General features: G+C 40.0%; 1 protein-coding gene across 1 annotated transcript in view; it reads right to left on the bottom strand.

Moving 5' to 3' along the window:
* PIGG (phosphatidylinositol glycan anchor biosynthesis class G (EMM blood group)) overlaps positions 1-23,688 on the bottom strand; it is a 93,776-nt gene that overhangs the window by 33,789 nt on the left and 36,299 nt on the right. The window contains exons 10-12 of the mRNA XM_075726543.1: positions 19,594-19,785; positions 13,951-14,260; positions 1,742-1,905 (exon numbers count right to left, since the gene is read on the bottom strand). Of these exons, the coding sequence (XP_075582658.1) occupies positions 1,742-1,905; positions 13,951-14,260; positions 19,594-19,785 (666 nt within the window). The remainder of the gene's footprint in view (positions 1-1,741; positions 1,906-13,950; positions 14,261-19,593; positions 19,786-23,688) is intronic.

The raw sequence follows: 23,688 nt of genomic DNA, 5'->3' as shown, positions 1-23,688 counted from the left end.
AGGAAGATGTATTGGTGGAGCAAAGCAGTAACTAAAGCTAAACTGAGGAGCATTAGAAACAGAGTTAAAACTCAGTTTGGTGTCAAGACACCAGTTAGTAAGGAAAATTCAAGGGGCTTCTGTGGTTATATGAATCCAGACATCAATAATTATTGTGTTCCACACCTACTCCTCCTGAAGCAAAAAAATATCACAACGAACAGAGAAAAGACTGGTTTTAAGAGGCATTATACATAAAGACCAGTACTTAGACAGTATCAATCTATATAAGACCAAAGATGACTTCAAGGTAGCTGGCCTCAGACGAAGAGGTAATGTTTTACAGTGAGTCTCCATCTACACTAAGGAGTGCATTACTAGAGCAATACCATGGCCCAGCACTGGGCTGCATAATTCCACTGCAATAAAGGAGAGGGCGCTAGACATCTTTAGAAAGCAGTATGGCAGACAGGCAAATCAGTCAATAAGGTGAATAGTAATTCTACCTGTTAAAGGTGCCTGTTAATATGGAACAATGGACACAATGACTGTGCAGGAATTTAGCCTGTTAGAACAGGTCCTTCCTGGTTCAAAAACCTCCACTAGTCTATGCAGCTTGGTCAGCTGGGGATCCCATCTCCTTACACCTTAGATGAACACACACATGCCAACACAATTTCACAGGGTAGGTATAGCCCAAAACAAACAAGTGAAAGTAGAAGAGAGAAGTCAGAAAACACAAAGCACTGACAGGATGAGACCAGATGACACTGTAGATGAAGGGAAGTTAGAGGTTTACAGAGGATGACAATGCATAAGACAAAGAGTTGTGATAAACTAAACACTGTCTAAGATCCCACCTGCCAAGCCTGCTGCAACATTTTGTTCCCCGTTTTTTAAAAAAAAAAAAAAAGTGTACATTTAAATTCCACAGATAACAGAGAGAAGACTCTGGGATGATAAGAATTTAGTCACTGTCAAATGTTATTTGTGCATTAATATTATACAATACAGGATTTACAATTCCTCTCTCTATTTTAACATACTGCATCTCTCAGTTTGAATGCCCTGGATGATGAGTTAAATGCAATATTAGAGAGTCCAGTTGGATTTTACATGCACACTCCAAGTTACATAAGCATTTTCCAACTATGTCTTCTTAAAATGCACTAATGCCAAATGCAATAATTCATTTTACATTAACCCACCCGCTATGCAAGATACCCAAAAGTACAAATAATTTAGCTACAAATGACTGCAATAACCAGTAACATACAATAAAATAAATGTTTTATTTATAAAACATTGTATGTCACTATGCCAAACAAGGACAGACATTCAAAGAACAGCATGTTAGTTAAGTTTGAATTCTATTCTATTACTTTAAAAAGTCCTTCTCAGGTCTCCTACTTAATAGGTTCCACAAAGAATGTTTTTAGGCAGTACATGCTGTTACAACAAAACATAATAAAATTTTAAGTAATTTAGCACAGCAAACTGAGAACTCATTAAGAAACAAAATTAGTAAAACATACACATATATTCCCAGTGCAAAACTTCTGCAGAGAAAATGAAACTGGAAGAGTGAGGTGATACAAACTCATACCAAAGAAAGAACATGCATTTTCTTAACAGAAAACTAACTTCCAAGGAAAAAAAATATGTGAACAAAACTATTTGTTTGAAAAGGTATACACTATATCGATGGTGTTTATATCTGCAGTACGTAGAAGAGCATTACTATAGTTCAAAACATGATTACCTGCTAACTTCGGAACTCAAGTAGCACAGCAGATGAATAGCCCAAAGCAAAGGTCCTGCATATGTTGCAAATGCTGTAAGGAAGATAGCTGGTATCTCCACATAGCTTTCTAGTCCCACAAAACCGGCTGAAATATCCACAGTAGCAATGCCATTTGAATTTCCCTGAAAATAGGAATAAAGAAGTAAAGATTCAAATATCTCCAAAGAAACATTTAGAATACATTAGAATAATATTAATTATTGTACCAGTTAAAGACTTAGTCTTTAAGCCACTTTCAGTACAGCCATATTCTTTACATCGGAATTTCAGTAAAGCAGCTTACCAAACAAGAGCTTCTATTTAGGATTTACAGACTAATGAAGGCATAAACAGCATGATCATTTCCTTGTCTTATTTTGCCTGCAAATTAACATGCCTGTTGTTTAATAAAGTACATTAAAAAAAAGAGTTTAAAGCAAGCAGCTACACTTGCTGACTTCAGTCACAGTAATGAAAAAAAAAAATGCATTTTTCACCACACATGGTTCAAACCCAAGATTTTAGGCCTGTTGCCTAAAATTACACCAGGAAATAAGTATTTCTTGCCCTCAGAGACAACAGGGCTCTAATTTAGAGCTATAGTGGAACACTACACCGCCCACTGCCTGCTCCATGACACAAGTTGCTGCATGTAACTGGATTAAGACAGGCAAATTCAGAGAGGTTTCCGCTTCCCAAGTCTATGCCATAATAGATTGCATTGAATAGACCAAAAGTCAGACTAGATAGCCTGAATCATCAATAAAAGGCATTTAAACCCTAGAAAAACACAAGGAAGATACAGCAATGAAAGTATCAAGAGCAGTCCGAGACTTGTGTGGTTTTACCTAGTTTTCTTTTTCAGTGACTAATGCTACTAAATAACAAGGAATAATATAAACTTGAAGGAAGTGTTTTCCACTGAAAATGCTGAAGTATTTAACTTTACTCAAATACCTAAACCAGCAAACACACCCTGTGATTAAGGCAGAATATTTCCTAGGTTGGCAGGTCACAGATAGGTTTCCTCAGACTAGTGTGAAAGCTCTCAGGTATTCTTACCGTAGCTGGAGAAGCTGATCGGTTTCTACAGCACTGGTATTCAAGCAGCCATCAAAGTCTCCTTTCCCCACTACAGAACCCCAGAACAACCCAAATGTAAGGGCTGTCACCACCGACAGTCTCAGGCCCAGTCCCAGTCCCAGCAGAGCATCTGAGGAGTGGTGGCTCCCCCTCTCCTTCTGACCCGATGTCCTCTCATCTTAGTGACTGCAGTCTTCTTGAACCACAAGTTATCCCAGTGAGGAAGTGCCACCATCAAATACACATCTGGGTTGCCCATGAAATCCACAGCACACAGGGTGTATTTGGTTTGCATGGCATGGTGTTGGTAGCAGAGCCAGGGGAGGGAAGCGGCAGGGGTGGCTTCTGTGAGAAGCTGCTAGAAGCTTCCCCTATGTCCAACAGAGCCAACGCCAGCCAGCTCCACAACGGACCAGCCGCTGGCCAACGCTGAGCCAATCAGCCACAGTAACAGCGCCTGTGGAATAACCTATCTAAGCAGCAGGGGAAAGCTGTGCAACAGCAATTGTGGCCAGAGAGAGGAGTGAGAATATGTGAGAGGAACAACTCTGCAGACACCCAGGTCAGTGAAGAAGGAGGGGGAGGAGGTGCTCCAGGCACCGGAGCAGATCCCCCTGCAGCCCAAGGTAAGCCCATGATGAGGCAGGCTGTCTCCCTGCAGCCCAGGAGGTCCATGGTGAGGCAGATATCCACCTGCAGCCCGGGGAGGACCCCACGCCAGAGCAGGGGGATGTGCCCAAAGGAGGCTGTGACCCCGTGGGAAGCCCACACTGGAGCAGGCTCTTGGCAGGACCTGTGGACCCATGGAGAGAGAGGAGCCCACACTGGAGCAGGTTTGCTGGCAGGACCTGTGACCCCGCAGGGGACCCATGCTGGAGCAGTCTGCTCCTGAAGGGCTGCACCCCATGGAAGGGACCCACGCTGGAGCAGTTTGTGAAGAACTGTAGTCCGTGGGAAGGACCCATGTTGGAGAAGTTCATAGAGGACTGTCTCCTGCGGGAGCGACCCGACACTGGAGCAGGGGAAGAGTGTGAGGAGTCCTCCCCTGAGGAGGAAGGAGTGGCAGAAACGTGTGATGAACTGACCACAACCCCCATTCCCTGTCTCCCCGCGCCACTGGCGGGGAGGAGGTAGAGAAAATCGGGAGTGAAGTTAAGCCCAGGAAGAGGGGAGGGGTGGGGGGAAGGCATTTTAAGATTTAGTTTTTATTTCTCATTATCCTACTCCAATTTGATTGGTGGTAAATTAAATTAATTTTCCCCAAATTGAGTCTGTTTTGCCCATGACAGTAACTCGTGAGTGATCTCTCCCTGTCCTTATCTCAACCCAGGAGCCTTTCATTGTATTTTCTCTCCCCTGTACAGCTGAGGAGGGGGAGTGATAGAGTGGCTTTCATGGGCACTTGGCATCCAGCCACGTCAACCCACCAGCAGGAAAAATAGGTAGCTTTTTCAGGTACGTAAGTAACTAGGCACCAGGGACAGCAAAAACCCTGTTCCTGAAACAGCTTTAAAATCTAAGGAGGAAAAAGCCATCCATGTTGACAGAACCATTCAGAGCTCATTGTCAGTAGTCACTGTACCCATGAATCCTACCATGAAGATATCCCCAGAATGCAATGGGAGCTGAAGCTGTAAGAATGCAGTAAGGTATGGATTTTACCAAGACAGCATAAAGCAGAAAAATACTGACTTACGACTGTCAGTTTTCCTCATCTTGACCTTCACCATGCACCACTGTAGTAAATTACCGTTACACTGCACCAGTGTCATAAATTATTGTTACACATTCAGTGTAATGTTCAGCAATGACAGGAGCAGAGTGAAGAATAACTAATGACAAGCAGCTAAAGAAAAAGTGTTATCTGTGCCCTAGAACCTGTAAGATGAGACTGGAAAAGAAAGCTGTAAAACAAGGCTCCTCCTCAGGTTTAAGGGGTGTAAACTGAGGACATGGCAAGAGCAGAAATGTCAAGTGCAGCACTTTGAGAGCAGGGCAGGGTGCTGCCCCTCAAGAAGCAAAAGTTTGACAAGGACAGGTATGGAGAGAACCCGCTCTCTTTTCCCCCAATCCCTGACCAGAGCAACAGGTCTTTTCCCCGCCACATCTACTTACTTTCTCTCCCCTCCTTTTCCTCTGTATGATGCATGCAGGGTAGAAAAGCTGAGACATCAGGCAATCCTGCTCATCTCATGAACAGGTGAAAGGTCTCTTTCACAGTTTGCTCCACCTGCACATACACATGGTTGATCCTTGGCACCTCGGGGCAGCTCCCCATCCCATCACATGCAAGAAGGAGCAAGAATAAATGCAGCACCTGGGAGTGCATGTCACTGGTCCTGCACAACAGGGCAAAAATTTGTACTCTCCTCTGGCAGGTAGTGAAGGCAGAGGAAGGAACCAGGAGGAAAGAACAGTGCTTTCCACCTTCTCCCCAACTCCCTGTGGTTCCATTCACACAGGGTTCACTCCAGCTATCTCTGACTTTGTTTAAGGTGATGTAGCTGTAGAACATGGAGAGCAAGGACGCACACACTTGGATCCACACACTTACAACTCCAACCACACTGGTTGTTAAGTGTCCAAACTCCCCACTCTCACCAGGAATCTGCTGAGCCTCATGGATGGCTCCACAGCTACTGTTGGAAGAGCCCTGCTGAGCAGTAAGAAGCATTTTTGCTTCACGTTATATATCTTTCTCCAAGACTAGTTCGTATATTTGAACTGAATTTTTGTAGCTTATAACTTCCAATACTCCAAACAATACATAAATAACTGACAATTCAGAGTGTCTGCTTTTATTTTAAAGTATCACCCAAGTATTTCAAACAGTGCAATAGCTTATTGTGGTAAGGGCAGAAAGTGACAGGAGACAATGCACTATTGTATAAAAGCATTCCATGATAATCCATCATGATCTAGATCAATGAAGCACAAATAATAACATCGGCTAGAGAAACTAACCAGCATATTTGCTACAGTTATCACAGGAGAATCCCTCCCCATAGACACTAACGAAAACTATCTAAAACCCTCTTCACAGCTACAAAGATTTTTCTGAAAACTTTTCAGATACCACTTCACGCACTGAATATGAGCTATTACCTGCACTATCTCAATGACTCTCACTGAACTGAGAAGTACAGAGGTGCAAGACAAAACTGGCATGCTACTGGCTTGCTAACAACTGATTTAACACAGCAGACTGTTACCACACTTCCACTGAGCCCTTCACATAATTGTATGCCTTTCTAGTAACTGGAATTCTAAAAACAAACATAGAACAAGGAATTAATTTTAATTATTTGAAGCAAATAATTCAAGGTGAAAAGATGAAGTCATTGGAAAAGGTTGGCTAGAAAAGTTCTGCTGTCTCCATCCTTGGAGGTTTCAAGACCCTGAGCAACCTGGTCTGACCTCACAGCTGATGCTGCTCTGAGAATGGCATTGAACTGTGGGCCTTTTGAGGTCCTTTCCAATGTAAATTATCCTACAATCATAACAAGAAATCATAACAAGAGAAAGCTATAAGCCACTTAAAATGTCACTCAGTCCATCTCTACCTAAAGGCAAGATGAATTAGATATAAAACATTCTGAAAATATACAAACCTATTCTGTTCTCCTCCAGTGATAAAAAATATCAGAAAGCATAAACATGTCTTAAAGGTTTTGAGACTGTATTTTCTTTCTCTTCTTCTACAGATATACTGCTCAAAGAATGGAAACAAAAAAACCACAAGACCAATAAATAAATACATGGAATTTTTGTTCATTTATGAGCTTTCATCCAAGGCAACTAAAATATTTAAGAAATATTTACAGCAGCATAATTTTTTTAGGAGCTGCTATAGTTAAGAGAAACAACCAAGATATTTATTTCTATTCTCACCGCATTTGAAGGGCAAGTAGCAATGATAAAGATATATTATACTTCTGGAAAGTACTGATGATTTATGAGATGGGGACAACTCAGAGCTCAGGAGAAAACAATCAATCATTCAAGCTTGTTGAAAAATTCATCAAGAGGTTCTCAAGCTTGCAATAATATCCGGACAAATAAGTAGCATTCTGACTAAATGTATTAATTTCATATCTGTTTGACAATACTGGAGTAGTTTTAACTTTGATTCTCATCATCAATTTACACAAAGCAATAAATAAAGCAAAGACCCTAACTACTAAAACAAGACTAAAAAACAAAGTGGTTTTACCCAGCTCCACATAAATAACACAGGACTTTATCCAGCCAAGATCTGAAAACCTCTGAGCATGAAGACTGCGCAACCTGTATAAGCAACCTTTTCAACTGCTTACTATTCACAAAAATCTTGCTAAAGGGCTGGAAAAACGAGTTAATGTGTAGTCTTCCCGTGTAAGTTACAACTGTTTCATAAATTTGCCTTTTAGGTTCACATCGTCAGAAGGCCAGCAAGGGCCAGCTGGTTCTGCAAGGTAAGCTGGGAAATGAGCATGAAAACAAGGCAGGTGAGGGCAGTAAGTCAGGAGGACTGGGAATGCTCAGTGGAATGTCCAGGTCAGGACTGGATCCAGAGACACTGATCAGGGCTAGACACAGTCCAGGGATCACACAGCAAGTCTGTAGTGACAAGGCAGGTCCAAGATTAGGCCAGGAAGCCAGCCAGCGGGTCCAGGTCCAGATCAGGATCAAGAAGATCATACCTGCTTACACAGCTGTGACACAGCACAGGCAGTAAAGCATCAGATTAAAAGCAGCTCCCAAAGGAAAGGAGGGCAGGCACTTCCTTCTAGCATTTCTCCCAACAGCTCCTCTCAGTGAAGGAGATGACCTTCAACTCTGCTACACTAAACTCCTAGACAGGAGACGCACTCTCGGCCCTGGCACAGATGAAGCGTAGATTGCAAAACCAAGTGTAAGCTCAAGGCATTTGTTTTTAACCCGTACTTGATTTGGTTTTTTTCCTGCTTCCACTTAAGATCAAAATATTAGCTTCCACACTCAGGCACTTCATTTTTTCCCCCCACTTTCATCAACTATACCAACTGATTAATGAAAAATAGTATCTGTTCCTATGAACCTTGCTTCCTCTGTACACTTAGGATTTTCACAGCTATGCTTCCATAAAGTCTTTCAGGACCCTATAATATTTTTTCGAAAGAACCCTACTTCATTTATTAAATATGCTATCCTGAACAAGGCTATTTTTACTCACTATCTTATTCAAAAGGCCATCACTTACATTCCACACTTAGCGAGACAGAGTTACTGCTTTTGTCATTACGTACCCTCTTGCCTACCAAGATTTAATAAATGCTCAGCAACATGGGCAAGAAGTCCCATTCTCCTCATAATCACACCAGGACATGTCCAAAAAGTAGTTCTCCAAATCTCTCTCCTATTTCCAGATGGAAGGGTTTTATATTTAGTTTATACTTCTCTTCTGCCTCATTTAGCTAGCACAGTTTAAATTTAGTATCCAATCTGATCAACAACAAATTTCAGTGTTTTTCAGTTTCTGTATTCCAACCATAAACCTGCTGTCATTTTTGTATGCTACATTAGATCTTTATGCCTGTCTGGAAATTAAAAACCTAGCACTACTCTGGACCCCGCCAGCTTAATAGTGGTAGCTCTAGTAACCACAAAACTTGAGGAAAGAAAGTCAGGGAAGACATTTAAATCTATGCCAGCAGTGCACATCATGCCTAATAATACAGCTGTGCTTCCTTCACATCTCTCCCCTAGCATTCAAGCATACATATCACTCGCTCCAGAGGTGATATGTAAATGAATGTCTAGCTGGTACCAAGGCAGGCAGAACAGAGGTCAATACTGAAGCTGAGAACTTGGTGGACTTCTCCAGCAGAAACAGCCCAGTTGTACTTCCTTAATGCTTATTCAGTATTTGAGAACAAATGATACATACTCTGTCTGAAATACAACCCTTTCCTAAGTCAGTCAAAATGTAAGACCTCACTGTTGATGGTTATGCCCAAGACAGGTAGTTGCTAAGTCTGGGATACCTGCAGTTTACTCAGCAAGAACGGTGTATCTTCATTGAAAGGCACAGAAGTAAGGAAAAAGCTGTCACCAAGCAAAGACCTTCCTGTTTTTCCCACAAGGTAAAGGAAAAAGATTAAATGGTTTATCCAAACAATTAAAATCTGTTAGTAAACCAGAAAGCTACACATTAAAATTATGGGTACTTTCAGAGTTCCACCTTCCATCACTCAGGTAAGGAAGAGCTGGAAAAGTGTACATGATGACCCAAAATCATGTATGGCTTCTCCTGAGGTCACTCATCTATGGTACTCTGGAGATACACATAAACATCTAAAGCTTCAGTGCCTGTCACAAGAGATGTGAGTAAACAGGGGAACCTGCACTGCCATAAGAAGAGAGTGTCTGTAACACACCTGAAGGGCAGGGGTTACCTCTACTTGTTTGGGAGATGGGGTCCTGGTGCAGAGCTAGATATTTTTCAAATCAGGTATACAAAATGGCATAGAAATTGGTGAGTGTTTGGCTGCTGTATATCTGGTATGGATCGTGCATCTGTAATTCAGTCACTGCCAGTTAATTAAGTGCCATTAATATATGATTGCCAGTTAATTATGTGTCACTAATAAATCAATAAAACACTTCAATCCTGATTTTAAGCTACACAAACTGAGCAGTTTTTCCCCTTGCAACAAGTCATTCACGCTTTAGACTCTGAAGTCAAAGGAAAGGGGGGGAGAAACTTAAATATACCCAAGAAAATTAATGAAGAACTGGGTTTTGTAGGTTGTCAGGTTTTTAATTTTCCCTGGTAGTGCAGATCAGAATGCTACGCTACGTACTGAGCAAACCTACATGCAAAAAGCATGAAATTAAACATAATTTCTGGAAGAAGTTTCTTCCATCTTTGGACCTGGAGTGCCAGACAGGAAAACCTATTCTCAGAACAAATTCGGAGAAATTTACCAATTGAAGAGACAGCATTAATTAGATTTTGAGGGACCTTTGTAGCTTCTGCAATTTCATGAGCTACCAGCTTGACCATTCTACTTTTCTACTCTAATATTTTGCACATCAGATAATTGCTTTCAGCTGTGAAGGGGGGGAAAAAAACCCCACCTCTTAGCTTTGTATGATTCAATTTGTTCCTTTCTGTACCTGCAGAACAGTTTCTTCATCAGAGAATAAAAGAACAAAGCTAACATCTGAAGAGTGGTATTTTGGTCAGACTCTTGATCTCCACCCTAGAAAGGGCATCTAATGTAAATGTACTTACAGCATTTCTAAAAGAGAACTGAAAACTTGTTCTCTAAGGAGTTGGGGGTGGAGGAAACTTCTATCTGTCTTGACTCTTAAAAGCACTTTTTTTTTTTTATTTCTCCATTTTAAACATCTCTACAATGTTTTGAAAATAGAAAAAACAGAGAAATACAGAGAAAAATAGAGAAAATAGAGAAAAATAAAGAAAATAATAGAGAAAATAGATAAATAGGCCACAACCAAAACTGTTCTTTCTAAAATCCCTCCTGTTCTATTACAATTAATTTGCCATTTTATTCTGTCTTCAGCATGCTGAATAGGCACACACCTTGATTTTCAAGTAGACAGCCAAAAAAATCTGCAAAAGACTGTTGGCAAGTTCTTCAGAAATGGATACATTTTTAAAGGGCCCTGTGCTAAAGAGAGTAAGAATTTGTCAAAGTTTTTGCTAAGCTGTTGCTAAATTCAGAAGAATCTCTTCAAAGCTGGAGTTTACAGACATGTGATGCAACACAAAAAGGCAGGTGCTAATCTGGATCTGCTGTGTTTTATATCTCAGACTTAATAATAAACCACCATGGGAAACAACATGGGGGAGAAAAAGCTTTGGTCTGCTTTTACCAGAAGTTTTGATAAGTAATTATCACCCTTCATTCTCCAGATTTTAGAATGACAGGAGATGCACAAAGACCAATCAAGCAATCTGGCTCACAATGAAGCAATGGAGAATTTCTCCTTTCTGAGCTTTGGATGCTGTGATTCAGCAGCACGTCTATGTGCAAGAGATTTCCTTGTCAGAGCTAATTTTTAAAATATCCTCAAGTTTGCTGAAATCTGTATCATGCTGGAAGTTATTACTTCCAAAGGAAACACATCTAGAAGAAATGTCAAAATTGCCAGCGGGGTGTGATGGGGTGTGGGTGGATGCCCTGAAAATGCAGGGTATCCAACAGCACAATGTGCAGCCAATTAAAATGGAAATCACTTCTTCCAGTCTTCTAAACCCCAAAAAACTCCTCAATTGCAAGGGTAGTTAAAAGTGCAAAAAATTAGTCATTAAGAAGAAAAAGCTTAAAACATATTTCTATTTTCTCACTAACACCAGCATAAAACCACTAAAAAAACCCAACACATGCTATCAGATCTAAGCATTACCTTTTACTGGTCTTGAATAAATACATTTTTATTGGTATAGAAAAAAAACTTTTGGCAGTCATCATCCAATGGAAAGATGTATCATGTTCTTGATAGCCTCTGATAGCTTATTTCTGAAGCACGTGAACACATTTTCCAAAGTTCATGGAAATTCTTCCAGAAAAGTTATTCCCCAATTTTTTTGCAGCACTCGGAGAAGACACAAAATTTAACCTGCCCAATTACACTTTCATAGCAAATGTGTTATCTTAGGAAGTCCTTTTTTCTACTCCATCATACTATATTGGCCTGAAGATACATGGGCTACATGTATCTAACACACTTTCTCACAAGGAGGCTTTTAACACCACCTCACAGGCAAACTGATGCAGTCCAGGCTAGGAAAGGGGACAGGGAGGTGGACTGAAAACTGGCTCAGCTGCTGGGCTCACAATTGCAATGAGCAGTACAAAGTCCACCTGGAGGCCAGTAACTAGCGATCAATCCCAGGGCTTGGCACTGGGGCTGATACTGTTTAACATCTTCATTAATGACCTGGACAACAGGGCAGAGTGCCCCCTCGGCAAGTCTGCACACAGTACAGAACTGAGAGAGTGGCTGATACAGCAGATGGGTCCGCCGCCACTCAGAGGCACCCTGACAATAAATTCATAAAGTTCAGCAAAGGGAAGTGCCAAATCCAGTGCTTGGGGTGGAATAAATCCATGCCCTGGGTCAGGCCTGGGCTAACCACATCAAAAGCAGCTTGGCAGAGATGGACAAGGGGGTCTTGGTGGTCACCATGTTGTCTACCAGCCAGCCATCTGCCCTTTGTGCAAAGACCAACAGCACCTAGGGCTGCATTAAAGGACAGCATCACTAGCCAGTTGAGGGAGATTCTCCATTCCTCCTATTAAGCAGTGGTGAGATCACACCTGCGCTCCCTGGTCCAGTTCTGGGCTCCCCAGCACAAGACAGACATGGATGTAATGGAGAAAGTCCAGTGAAGCACTGCAAAGATGATAATGAGAACGAAGCATCTGTCATACAAACATCTATCTGAAAATGCTGGGTCTGTTTACTCTCAAGAGGAAAAAGCTCCACAGCGATCATAACAACATGTATAAATACCTGATGAGGGAGAGTAAAGAAGATGTGGCCAGACTCTGACCTTCTCAGTCACTCAGTAGTGACTAGCGAAATGATGAAAAGCAATGCACACAAACTGAAACACAAGACGTTCTGTTTAAACATCAGAAAAAGCTTTTTTACTGGCTAGGGTGGTCAAGCACTGGGCTCAATGGCCCAAAGAGGTTACAGTCTTCATCCATGCAGGTATTTAAAATTGGACTGGACACAGTCCAGACCAACCTGATCTGGCTGACCTGCCACTGGATGGGGGCAGGCTGGACTGAATGATCTCCAGAGGCACCTTTTAGTCTCAACTCTTCAGTGATTTGGTGGTTCTGTGAAATTCTCAGCCAACTGTACCAAGAATTCATCATCACTGAAATGGGTGCTTTATGAAAACATTCAAACCATTCTTTATTAGTCCCTTTTCTATAAGTAGGATTTTCTTGCCAGCATACCCACCATTAAATTTCTGGCAGCTGCTTTTGCTTAGTACTTCAGTACTGAGATGTCCCTGCCTTCAGCCTCTTGCCAACCCCCCTAGGGGCTGCTCTCAGAAGGCCATAATCAGAGCTGACTGCCTGAACAGTAACATTCAAGACAAGCAAAAGCCATTCAACCATGAAATGTTATATCCTCTCAGCAGGGAAAGCGGGTAGGAAGGGATGAATCATGACAATCTTATCAGCAATTCCCTATCCTGACATGTACTCTCAGAGCAAAGTCAAGCCAATCTGCAGTCCAAGACTAACAGGATTAGAAGCACAGTACAAACTAACCTAAGCTTGACCACAGTTTTAACATCCTCACCCATGAGGATGTTACTTCCTCAAAAGTAAAGCCAATGCAGATCTCACCTTGAAAAACAGATCAGAAAGCCTCTCCTCCTAAACTAGAAACAACCTGATTCCCAACTTAACAAATGCCCCCCTTAAGACGGTCTGCTACACTAAGTTTCCAACATCATTAGAGGTGGAAAGAACCTCTCCAGCTTCAATGCTAAGGAAAGTTTTTGTGGAATTGCAACCTTATTTGCAATGCAGAGAACTATGTTATTGAAATTAGTAAGGCTCCTCAGGAAAGCAGATACCATTTGATATAATAAGAATGGCAATTAGTTCTGATTCTCATAAGAGACATTAATTTGTCACAGAACTTTCCTTCAGTCTTAAACTGTATGTACACCTATTGTGATGCTACCAAAGGTTTTGTAAGCCTCAAGAATCCAGGACAAAAAGCCATCTGTCTTTTATTGGTATTAATCAATTCAGCTGAAATTTTTAAATTTGTTACCACCAGAACAGTACTCAGTAGTAGTCTGTTAGTACCCACTAACAGACCAAAATCACCCCTGGTATAGACATCTGATATTTTTAATACCTCCACAAATCTATATTGAGCATAAGTTACCAAGGCATGCATCTTTCTCTGATTCTGAAAACAAAACATTAATAATGCAGTTAGAAACTAAACCCTTCTGAGAACTCACTAAACTCTTCCTTTCTGAGATTTAACTGGCATTTTACTCACAATGGACAACACTTCTTTCAAAATTCTTCCCCCTCCCACCCCTGTAGCAGGGAGAGTATTCAGCTTACCTGAAAATAGAAGAAAGCTTGGCCATACCAGTAGTGCATGATAGTAATCTGTGCTGCATCAAATTTCAAAGGTCTCCAGATGTATTTTGTCATCATTGTCTGAATCAGCAGACAAAACACCAAGACTGGTAAATTGTGAGGTCTAAATAGAAGGGCTGCTAGGAGAACCAATCCACTATACACTTCCCATAATCCAGTACTCTTCACACTGGAGTCTGCAGAAATAACCTGTGACTTTAGTAAATCTTTAGTGCCAGTGAAGACTATGCCAAGAACAAAGACATAAACAAAACGAGCTTCAGTAATCCCCCTAAAGAGGAAATTAAAAAAAAAAAAAGGTAATCTTAATTAATAAATAAATAAATAAAACAAAAAGATGAGCTACTTACCAATAACTATTTCACAGGTCAAAAAGTCTTTCAAGAGAGGTGCAAGCCAATGCAGTTTTGCCAAACAGGTTAATTTCTAAGGCTAGTACCAGCCAATTTCATGAGACAGCTTTCTCAAATACAAAAACTCTAAAAATGGTTCATACGTAAATTGCAACATCTCCAAATCAACTTCAGCAAACAGCTTATGCTAAAAACTAAACTAACGTAAAATATAAAAATAAAATTATATGTCAATTAATGTAACCAAAATAAATTTATGTTATCACTATTCAAGGTCTAAACCTAAACGACTCTATGATTCTATGATTCTAAGGTCTAGAGCCATAAATATAGTCATATAAATATGCCATTTATATAGCATAATGAATTTCCCCCAAAATACTCCTTAGAGTGATATGGAAACTTTATTTCAGGAATTATATTGACTTAAAAATGACTATTCCATTTAAGCTGTTCAGTGATTTTTCACAACTCATTCACACATTCACGTCTATTTCTTTTTAGCCAACCAAAAAGACAGTATTTGGAGATCCTTATTTCAATCTGAAATCTCTGCATACTTCAGACATTTTCTCACTTACACAGCTGCACAGATATGCAGATATACTGGTTTACACCAGCACATTCTTCCCTTGTAACTGCACACATTTTTCAAATCCCTAAGCAATCCCATTACAAAAAAATGAATGTTTAAGTAGTAAGTGTAATTAGCATCTACTGCTATGTTCATTATACCTATAAATTCACTGGCCTCTGCATTTCCAGTTAAAATCAGCTTCTGAAGGAAGCACAGCATGTTGTCCAAAAAGCTGACAAGGACAAGGACCAGTAATCTTAAAAACTGTGACCTGCTATTCTAGAAGTGCAAGGCCCAAGGAACAAAGAAAGTGAAAGCAGATATCTGTCAGAATGCACTGATATTCTTATGTTTACTGGGCAAAAAAGGTCACAGATCACGTTAGTGTGAGCTAAGCTATAGTAATAACCCAATGAACTCTCCAAATACACATTCTAAAAATCTTGAGGTTATAAATCTATTTTTTTATCTTGCAAAAGATAAAAATACACATTATCTACACACTTTATCCATAATTTAATATACACTAGCCTTAGGGATTACCAGTCACTTTATATATGAGTGGTGAATGAACATGGTCTCCTACAAAGTTAATATAACTCACTCAGAATTGAGGACTCTTGAGTCATCTGGACTTAATAATACAGGGAGGATTAAACTGTGACACTAAAAATAGTAAAAGCACAGTTACACTTGGTGTAACTAGTGTAACTAGCTGACCACAGAAAACACCACTAGTCAAAATTTTGAAAAATAAATTTCTCCTTTTAAATTTATATATTTTTTCAGTCTTTGGAAGGTCACCTTCCTTCTCAAACAATTACTAACAAATGAGCTTGAATTCAATCTTTCCTTTTCACATACAGGAAAGAGAACCAAAAAGCAAGTGGAGAAATAATAAGCAACAGTATTTACATGTTAAGTTTTCTTCTTGCACTCACAGAACCAAGAAAATAGGCAAAACCACCACATGATAGTGATGTGGCCTTCCTAAACATGAATACAGTGCTCTGTTCTGTGGTTTAGCTTTCAAAGGTTCAAGCTCATACCTAATGGTCTATGCAAAGAGGCATTACTATTTTGTTCCCTTAAATAGCAAGCCTTTGTAAATCCCCTGTAAGGCCCATTGGGTTTTCCCTTGGGAGGCAGGGGAGCGCGGAAAGGTTTAGAGTGTTCCTGTGGTTCTGGCTAATGCAGAAATTCCATGCCCTGTTTCAGTATCTCTGGTAACTCTGATGTAAGTATTACCATAAAATATTCAAATATATTCATGCGACTCAGAAGTAAAACTTTAGGAAATAGCTTTGGGTATTTGTTACTATTAAATGAGTTAAGTTAAAACTGAAATTAACTGGTTGATGGAAATTCAAACTAAAACAAAAATTCTCATCAAATGCACTACTATTGTTTTGTTTGTGTCAGTATGGTTATACTCATCTTTTTCATTGCACAAACTATCATTTTTAAAAAGAACTCCGAGGAAAAGGGAAGGCCAAATTATTTCCTTGCATTTTTTAATTTAGAGGTTATCTTAGTGTAAGCCATAGAAGATGGGACACACTTCAATTGCCTCTTGTCCCTTACCCACCTCCCAGCAGTTGTCACATTTGGAGAAAACACATCTTCAGTAAAGGGTACAGAGAGGGGGCATTTCAGAGCAAAGATTCTCCATCTTACAGAAAAAAGCATTATACATGAAAAACACAGTGGCTGCCTACAACTTTTTCTCATATTACACAAAACTACCTCTACTTTGCACCTGCATCTGGAGCTACTCCATGTCATGAATACACTAAAGATACCTCTAGATGCATTTAAAAGAAAGTCCTGGGTTTGTTCCTGGTGGCATTTTAAGTAGGCTTTTACAATTTATCACATCAGCCATCTAATAAGGATGAGCTATGATCACTATGTCAACACATCAGCTAACATGTGAAATCTACTAACATGTGTCTACCATCTTTTTTGACATGCTGTATTGGGAGCCTTGCCGAAGACAATGTGTTTGAGGAGTTAGTGATGTTGGGCAAACCATGTCTGTTCTGTTAGGCCTTGTACTTTAGGCTTGAGAAGCCCACATGTTAGCATGGGTAACTGCTGCAAGGGACCATGCTGGAAGCCCTGTGCTGGCCTGTGTCATGTGCTGCTGGATGTTATGACGGACGTAACTTCTGACCTGGCAGGAGCAGACACATGGGTTTGTTTTGGTTTGTCTGGGTTTTTTTTGGTTTGGTTTGGTTTTTTTACACAAAATAGAACACACCATGGTATGGGAGGGAGGCAGAACCTCTCCACTGATGGGACCCGTGTGCCACAGCGTGCCATGGGAAGATTCATCTGGGGTTTGTCTGATGCTGCATGAAAGCAGGGTTCCCAGCATCTGAAAGCATTCACTACCTATATTCCTCTTTTTACTCTATCTTATTAAAACAGCTATTTTGTTACACATCTATTGTTGGTCCTTTCTTACTGAGATCCAGAAAGAGCCCTGCACCACACTTCCCACCCCAGGTGTAGAACACATACTGACACAAAAGTCAGAACCTGCGTTTGCTAACCCTATCAGCTTTCACCAAACAGCCTACACAGAGGATCTAAAGGGTATACAGCTTTGAAACATGACAGCAACTTTTAAACCAGTATATAATCAGAGATATATAAAGGTCTGACATAATTTAAGCAAATTACCATGTTCACTATTTATTTAAGGTGAAATAACACAAAAAGCCCATATCTTTCTTGTTAGAATTGCGATCAATATGCTGACTATAGAATGAACGAGTTCCCAGTAAATGCTTTGCTGTTAGTATTTAAGTACTCCACATATTTTGTTTGTGGCTCAATTGCTGTACTTAAGGTTCTGTGCCACACTGCAGTATTTTTCTTCTTACTGCAAGGACAGTATTCTTCTCCAAGGATTTTACTCAAACACAAAGCAAAGCTAGAGGTCACACTCCGGAATCAGGCATGTTTCAAACACAGAGCCAAATCCTGCAGACTAAGTAAAGATTACCATTACTTTCACATCCAGCAGAACTAGCACAAAATGTTAACTTAACACTAGTATGCATCTAGAATTAACTTCAATATTTGGAGAGATGCAAAGTATGTAAATATATCTAGATATACATACATAAAAAAATATTAGTTCAAAACCATGACTCGTTAGCAAATCTGATCTTCTTCAAATAAGATCTTCTCCTGCAGGGTTTTTTTTCATCTCCGCACATCTTGTGAATTTCTGGCCCCTGATTAAGAAGCTCCAACAGAAACTGTCCTGGTTTCGGCTGGGATAGAGTTAATTTTCTTCCTAGCAGCAGGCATAGTGCTGTGTTTTGGATTTAGTAGGAGAAGAATGTTGATAACATGCTGATGTTTTTAGTTGTTGCTGAGTACTGCTTATGCTAGTCAAGGACTTTTTCAGCTTCCCATGCTCTGCCAGGCGCACAAGAAACTGGGAGGGGGCACAGCCAGAATAGTTGATCCAAACTGACCAAAGGGCTATTCCATACCATATGACGTCATGCTCAGTATATAAACTGGGGGGAGGTTGGCCGGGGAGCAGCGATCGCTGCTCGGGAACTGTCTGGGTATCGGTCGGCGGGTGGTGAGCAATTGCATTGTGCATCACTTGCTTCGTGTATCATTATTATTATTATCATTATTATACTGTTACTATTAGCATTACTATTTTACTTTATTTCAATTATTAAACTGTTCTTATCTCAGCCCAGGAGTGTTTCTCACTCTTACTCCTCCAATCCTCTCCCCCATCCCATCGGGGTAGGGGGAGTGAGCGAGCGGCTGCGTGGTGCTTAGTTGCTGGCTGGGGCTAAACCACAACAGAAACCATGTGTATCCATATCAGATTCAAAACGAATGCGAGAGAAAGTTTATTACATCCAGAAGACAATTGTTTAGCAACTTCTCTTCCATGACCCTTTCCTCCTTATCAAATGTCATAACTGACTCTGGAAGTTTTCCGCAACTCTCTGACACTCAGAAAAACTTGAAGCTCCAGATCCAAGTACAATCCCACAGTAAAAATTATCTTAAGAAAACTAAAGCCACTTAGCTACATTCCGAAATCGCTATAGGTGAAAGAGCTAATAGCTTCCTTACAGGAACAGACTAGTTCTGTAAGAAACTTAACATCCACGTAAAAATCCTTAGTATGCATTGTGCAGCACAGCCTACACAGCAAGAAGGATTTGGTTACATCTTGAAAGGTCATACATTACAGAACGCTCACCTGCAAAAGAAAGATACGAAAAAGCAACTCTCCCAATTACCGCCTAATCATTTTTCAAAACTAGGAAGTAGCTAAATGAGCTTGGCATATGCTCTGCTAAATGTGGCAAGTCCATCTAAAACAAGAGGAGATGGTGCATTTGGAGTTTCTTTGTAGCAAAAATACAGGGTATGACTATAAGATTTTCCTCATATTAATTCTTATCTGACTGGCTTCTGATCTGTCACAGTTGAAAGACACTTCATGGGGCTCAAAATTATACACACACCACAAAAACTCAGCGCTGGCCACCTACAAAATAGAGTTTTATTCATAAGAATGTGATTCCAGCCTAGACATAACGTCCCCTCCCACCCCATCCCCTGATATCCAAAGTTAACACCTCTCTAGGAATAGATTTACATATCTGTTGATTAACTTACTTCGAAATATCTTTGCCGTCATGTTGCCATGGAAATATGACATTTCCAATAGTTGCCCGGTAACTGTAGACTCCCAGGAGCCCGAGTGCCATAGCAATTTTTGAAACCAGGGAGCATCTTCTTTGAACCAGAAAGAAGATCATAAGTAGGGAGACTGCAGCCAAGAAGGAGAGTTCAGATTTATGTTCAGAGCTGGGGGAAAAAAAAAAAACCAAACAAACAAACCACAAACCTTCAAACCACTGTAACTGCTGCTAAACACATTTGACAGAGCCTTAGCTACAGCATTCTATTTCCAAATTAATCACTGCACTGACATCTGTTATGAACTTTCCAAGAGGTATGGTAAAATAGTTTAGTATTTTTAGAAAAGCAGTTTTATTAATGAGATTTTCTATTCAAACATACATGTTTAAAAATGTAATTACTGTGTTCCACAATATGCTAGTTATTCTGTTAATCATATAAAAACTGAGCTGCATATTGCATAATGGAAAAGTCTAATGCTTTTAAACTAGGGTTTTGTTATTTATACATTTTGAAACAGTGCATTTTGCTTATACTACAGCACTTAATTTTCTAGCATAAGGCAGAAAAGATTTTCGCACTATAGAATTAGAACTATTCTCCCTTTTAAAATAACTGTACATGTATGTGATTTGTTTAATTTTAGACATACAAAACACCACCTAGCCAAAATGACCTGAAATATACTTATATAGTTTAAAACACACACATGCAAACACATTAGCACAGTATGATTCCCTTATGCAACCACAGCACCTTGTACTGGATCAATACATACAAGAGATAAAGACACAAAATTTGCATCATGGCCAAGAAGATTACAGATATGGTTTGTTTCTTCCCCCATGTCCTAAATAAGTAACACTCATTCCAGAATCAAGGGCATTTCACTGAGCATGCTGCCAACGTTATGTATTTAAATCTACAGTGACAACAATTAGCACTGCAAAATGTAATGGGATAAGGTAAAGATCTGCACTCAACCCATACCATAGCTAGCTGTGCAATTTCAGAAAGCCCACTGTAATCCAAGAATTGCTAACCCTCACCTATGCAAATATTCCCAGTATCCCAAATTACCCTGAACCGCTAATTTTGTTAGGTTTACCTTCTGTCAAGAACATCATGTAGGGTGTGAGAGCCAAGGGCTCCATCTTCTGTCTTCCACACTTGAAAATGCCATGATGAAGGATCACTAAGTTCAGCAAACTGAAACAGTTTGAGCCTGGGCTGTTATCTGCATTAACTCTGATAGCACTTACGGAACTCCAGTTTTACCTTTGATTTAATCAAAATTATTGTACTTCAAACAGGTTTACTTTCCTATTTCCTAGTATATGCTTTACCAGGAGTTTGGCCAATAGCTGTTTCAGCTGTTGTGCTTGGAAAGTCACAGAGGAAAGGATATGGGGCAGAAAAATTGTCGTGTTAGTCCTCCCTGCAGGACCCAGTCAAGCACTTTATACACCTTCACAAGACCCCCAACAGATGCACTGCTCTCCACAGGCCAGTAGAGGTAAGTAAGAGGAGTAAGAACTAGAACACTATGGGAGAGAAAATGTAGTCTTGATGTTTCTCCTCATTATTTTTCTTCCTCTACAGGAGGAGACAGTAGAAGCAGTGAACGGATTGCTGCACCAACCTGTAAAGATAGTGCATGCACCATCTCTTATGATCAATACATAAAGAACTAATTTAGTAGCCACTGCATCTTTCAAATGAACCTTTGTGGAAAATTTTAAAAGCTTTCAGGCTGTATTCTCCTTGGCTGCTCATTGTATGACAGCGAGATAAATCAAGGACAAGTAACAGCACATCATCATCATCTTTGTCTTTGTCTCTTTATCTAAAAAAGTCAATGCACTTCTGTTAAGAGATGCTTGCAGGCTAATCTAACATACCAACACATAAAAATTAAAAAAACTTTCCTACCTGTAAGAAGTAATTGCTGGTAGTATATCAAGCAAGACACTCACTAACAGCTGCTATTTCCTACAGTGAACATTTGAAATCATACTCTAAATCCCCCCAAAAGAAAAAAATTCTCAGAGAAGGCCCAGTAGACAGCAAGGGTATGTTCAAAGACATGTGCACATCAGTCACCAATGGTGCATTCTTGACTGCTAGCACAGGTGTGTATATCCAACTCATGTCCAGGTTTTCTGATAACAGTCCTGTGTGATTTCTGTTTCGGATTTTTTTGAACCATGTACATTTATTGAAAAAAAACCTGCTCCGGTGTTTCATGGAGTTTGCTGAAGCAATAATAAAAGGATTTATAGCAAGTGAAGACAGGTCAGCATAAATCACATACAGTTTCAAGGTTTTCCAGCCACGGTTCTTACAGTTAGGCAGCTAAGTGCATATTAAATTAGCACGTATTTTGAAAGGGGATTGTAGCTGCTCAACACAGGAGTCCAGCCATTTAGCAAAGTTCTAAATTATTTTTATATTCTACTCAGAAATACAAGCACTAACATGCTACTCTGATCTCAGCTGAAATGTAGTGGGGCTTGCCCAAACCACAAAACTGAAAGTGAAGAACCAATAGTTTCCTGAGAGAGAACCTGGGGAGGGGAGAAAGGAAAAAGAGAGCTTTGGCTATTTGTTCTTACTGTAACAGCTCGTGGTCTACACTTTCATACTTCTGGTAGCTGAATGAAGATTGAATACATTTACTTCCACTGCTTTGACCTCACCTCACTACTGCAAATACAAAAAGAGTGAAACGAATTATGAAAGTGCACGATTCATATTTTATGTGAAGAAAGCCTTTTTTAATTGTTTACTTTCATTCTACTATATACAATAAAATACACAGGAGTCACATGGTATGACAGCTTTGGCGGAGAAGGGCATTTGGGGACGGTTAAGTACATTATTAAAAGAAAATATCATCTTCCCATGCTGCTTTCTCCTCACTTCTCTTCAAGCTGACGCTGCAATTGACAGTTTCACCCCTTCCACAGTGAGCCATGTAGCAGCTCCAACACTTTCCAAGTACCAGCTCTGACCAAGATTAACAGCCAAATGAAGCAAACTGAACACCGGCTAATTAAAAAGAAAACCTGAATTCCAGGCAAATTTAGGGATTGCAAGTTCTCTTCCACTTCACTTACCACCCACCAAAGTATTTTTTTTTCCTTTGTAGCAGTTTCAGAGAATCTCTCTGCATATAACAAAGAACATTTTCCTTATTTCAGCACTGAATGCATCCCTAACAGCCAAATTCAACACACTACAGGTAGATTGATTTTCTGTGTTTTGCTGCTTATGTTTTTCCATGCACAAACCTGCACAATAGTCTCTCTGTCTCAAATGCTGAGTCCTTTAAGCACTGTCCAGATGAGCAAAATATTAGTCTGAGCATGAGCACAAATGTCTAAAACGCCAATACACAGGGAAAAAAAAGAGGTTAGTCTATGTTCATTGGTTTATCTTAGAGCCAAAAGAGAAGGCTGGCTAGAAAGCCTCAGTAGCTTTAACGTAAACTAACAAGGGTTCATGTGATCTAAGTACGGTTCTATTTTCTTATTACTAAAAAATGTGCTATTGAGACATAACTATGCAAATTAAACACATACTAAAAATAGAATAACAATCAACCTTACAGACTAGCAATGCATTTTGGGAAGAGGAGTAAGTGCTTTATGCAACTCAGCTTATCACCAACTTTTAATTTATGCTATAAGGAAAACACATCATCTCAATCCTGATCAAAACACTAGGGAAACAGACATGTCTACCATCCTGTTCTCTTGTGAAGGGAAAGCAACAAAGACATTAAAACCTCCAACCAAAGAAAATGCAAGCACGCTTGCCAAACGGGAATTCACAGATACTCTAGAAACCACAGGATGTGCAAAGATTTAGTCGCATCGTTGACTGATCTTTCCAAAGCTTGTCCAGTGAACCATTTCAGATCCAAGAACTCACCTACATCCCATCACTCAAGCCCAAAAGCTGTCTACTTCAAATGCTCCTATTTGGGCAATCTTTTAATCCTATAAAGCAACTGAAGTATGTGTCAGTATGGTGATATATATTGTACTCTCCTGTTAAGCTAAA

Source organism: Pelecanus crispus, chromosome Z (genome assembly GCF_030463565.1).
Source record: "Pelecanus crispus isolate bPelCri1 chromosome Z, bPelCri1.pri, whole genome shotgun sequence".
In the NCBI taxonomy this organism is placed as follows: Eukaryota; Metazoa; Chordata; class Aves; order Pelecaniformes; family Pelecanidae; genus Pelecanus; species Pelecanus crispus.
This window is presented reverse-complemented; position numbering and strand designations above follow the sequence as displayed.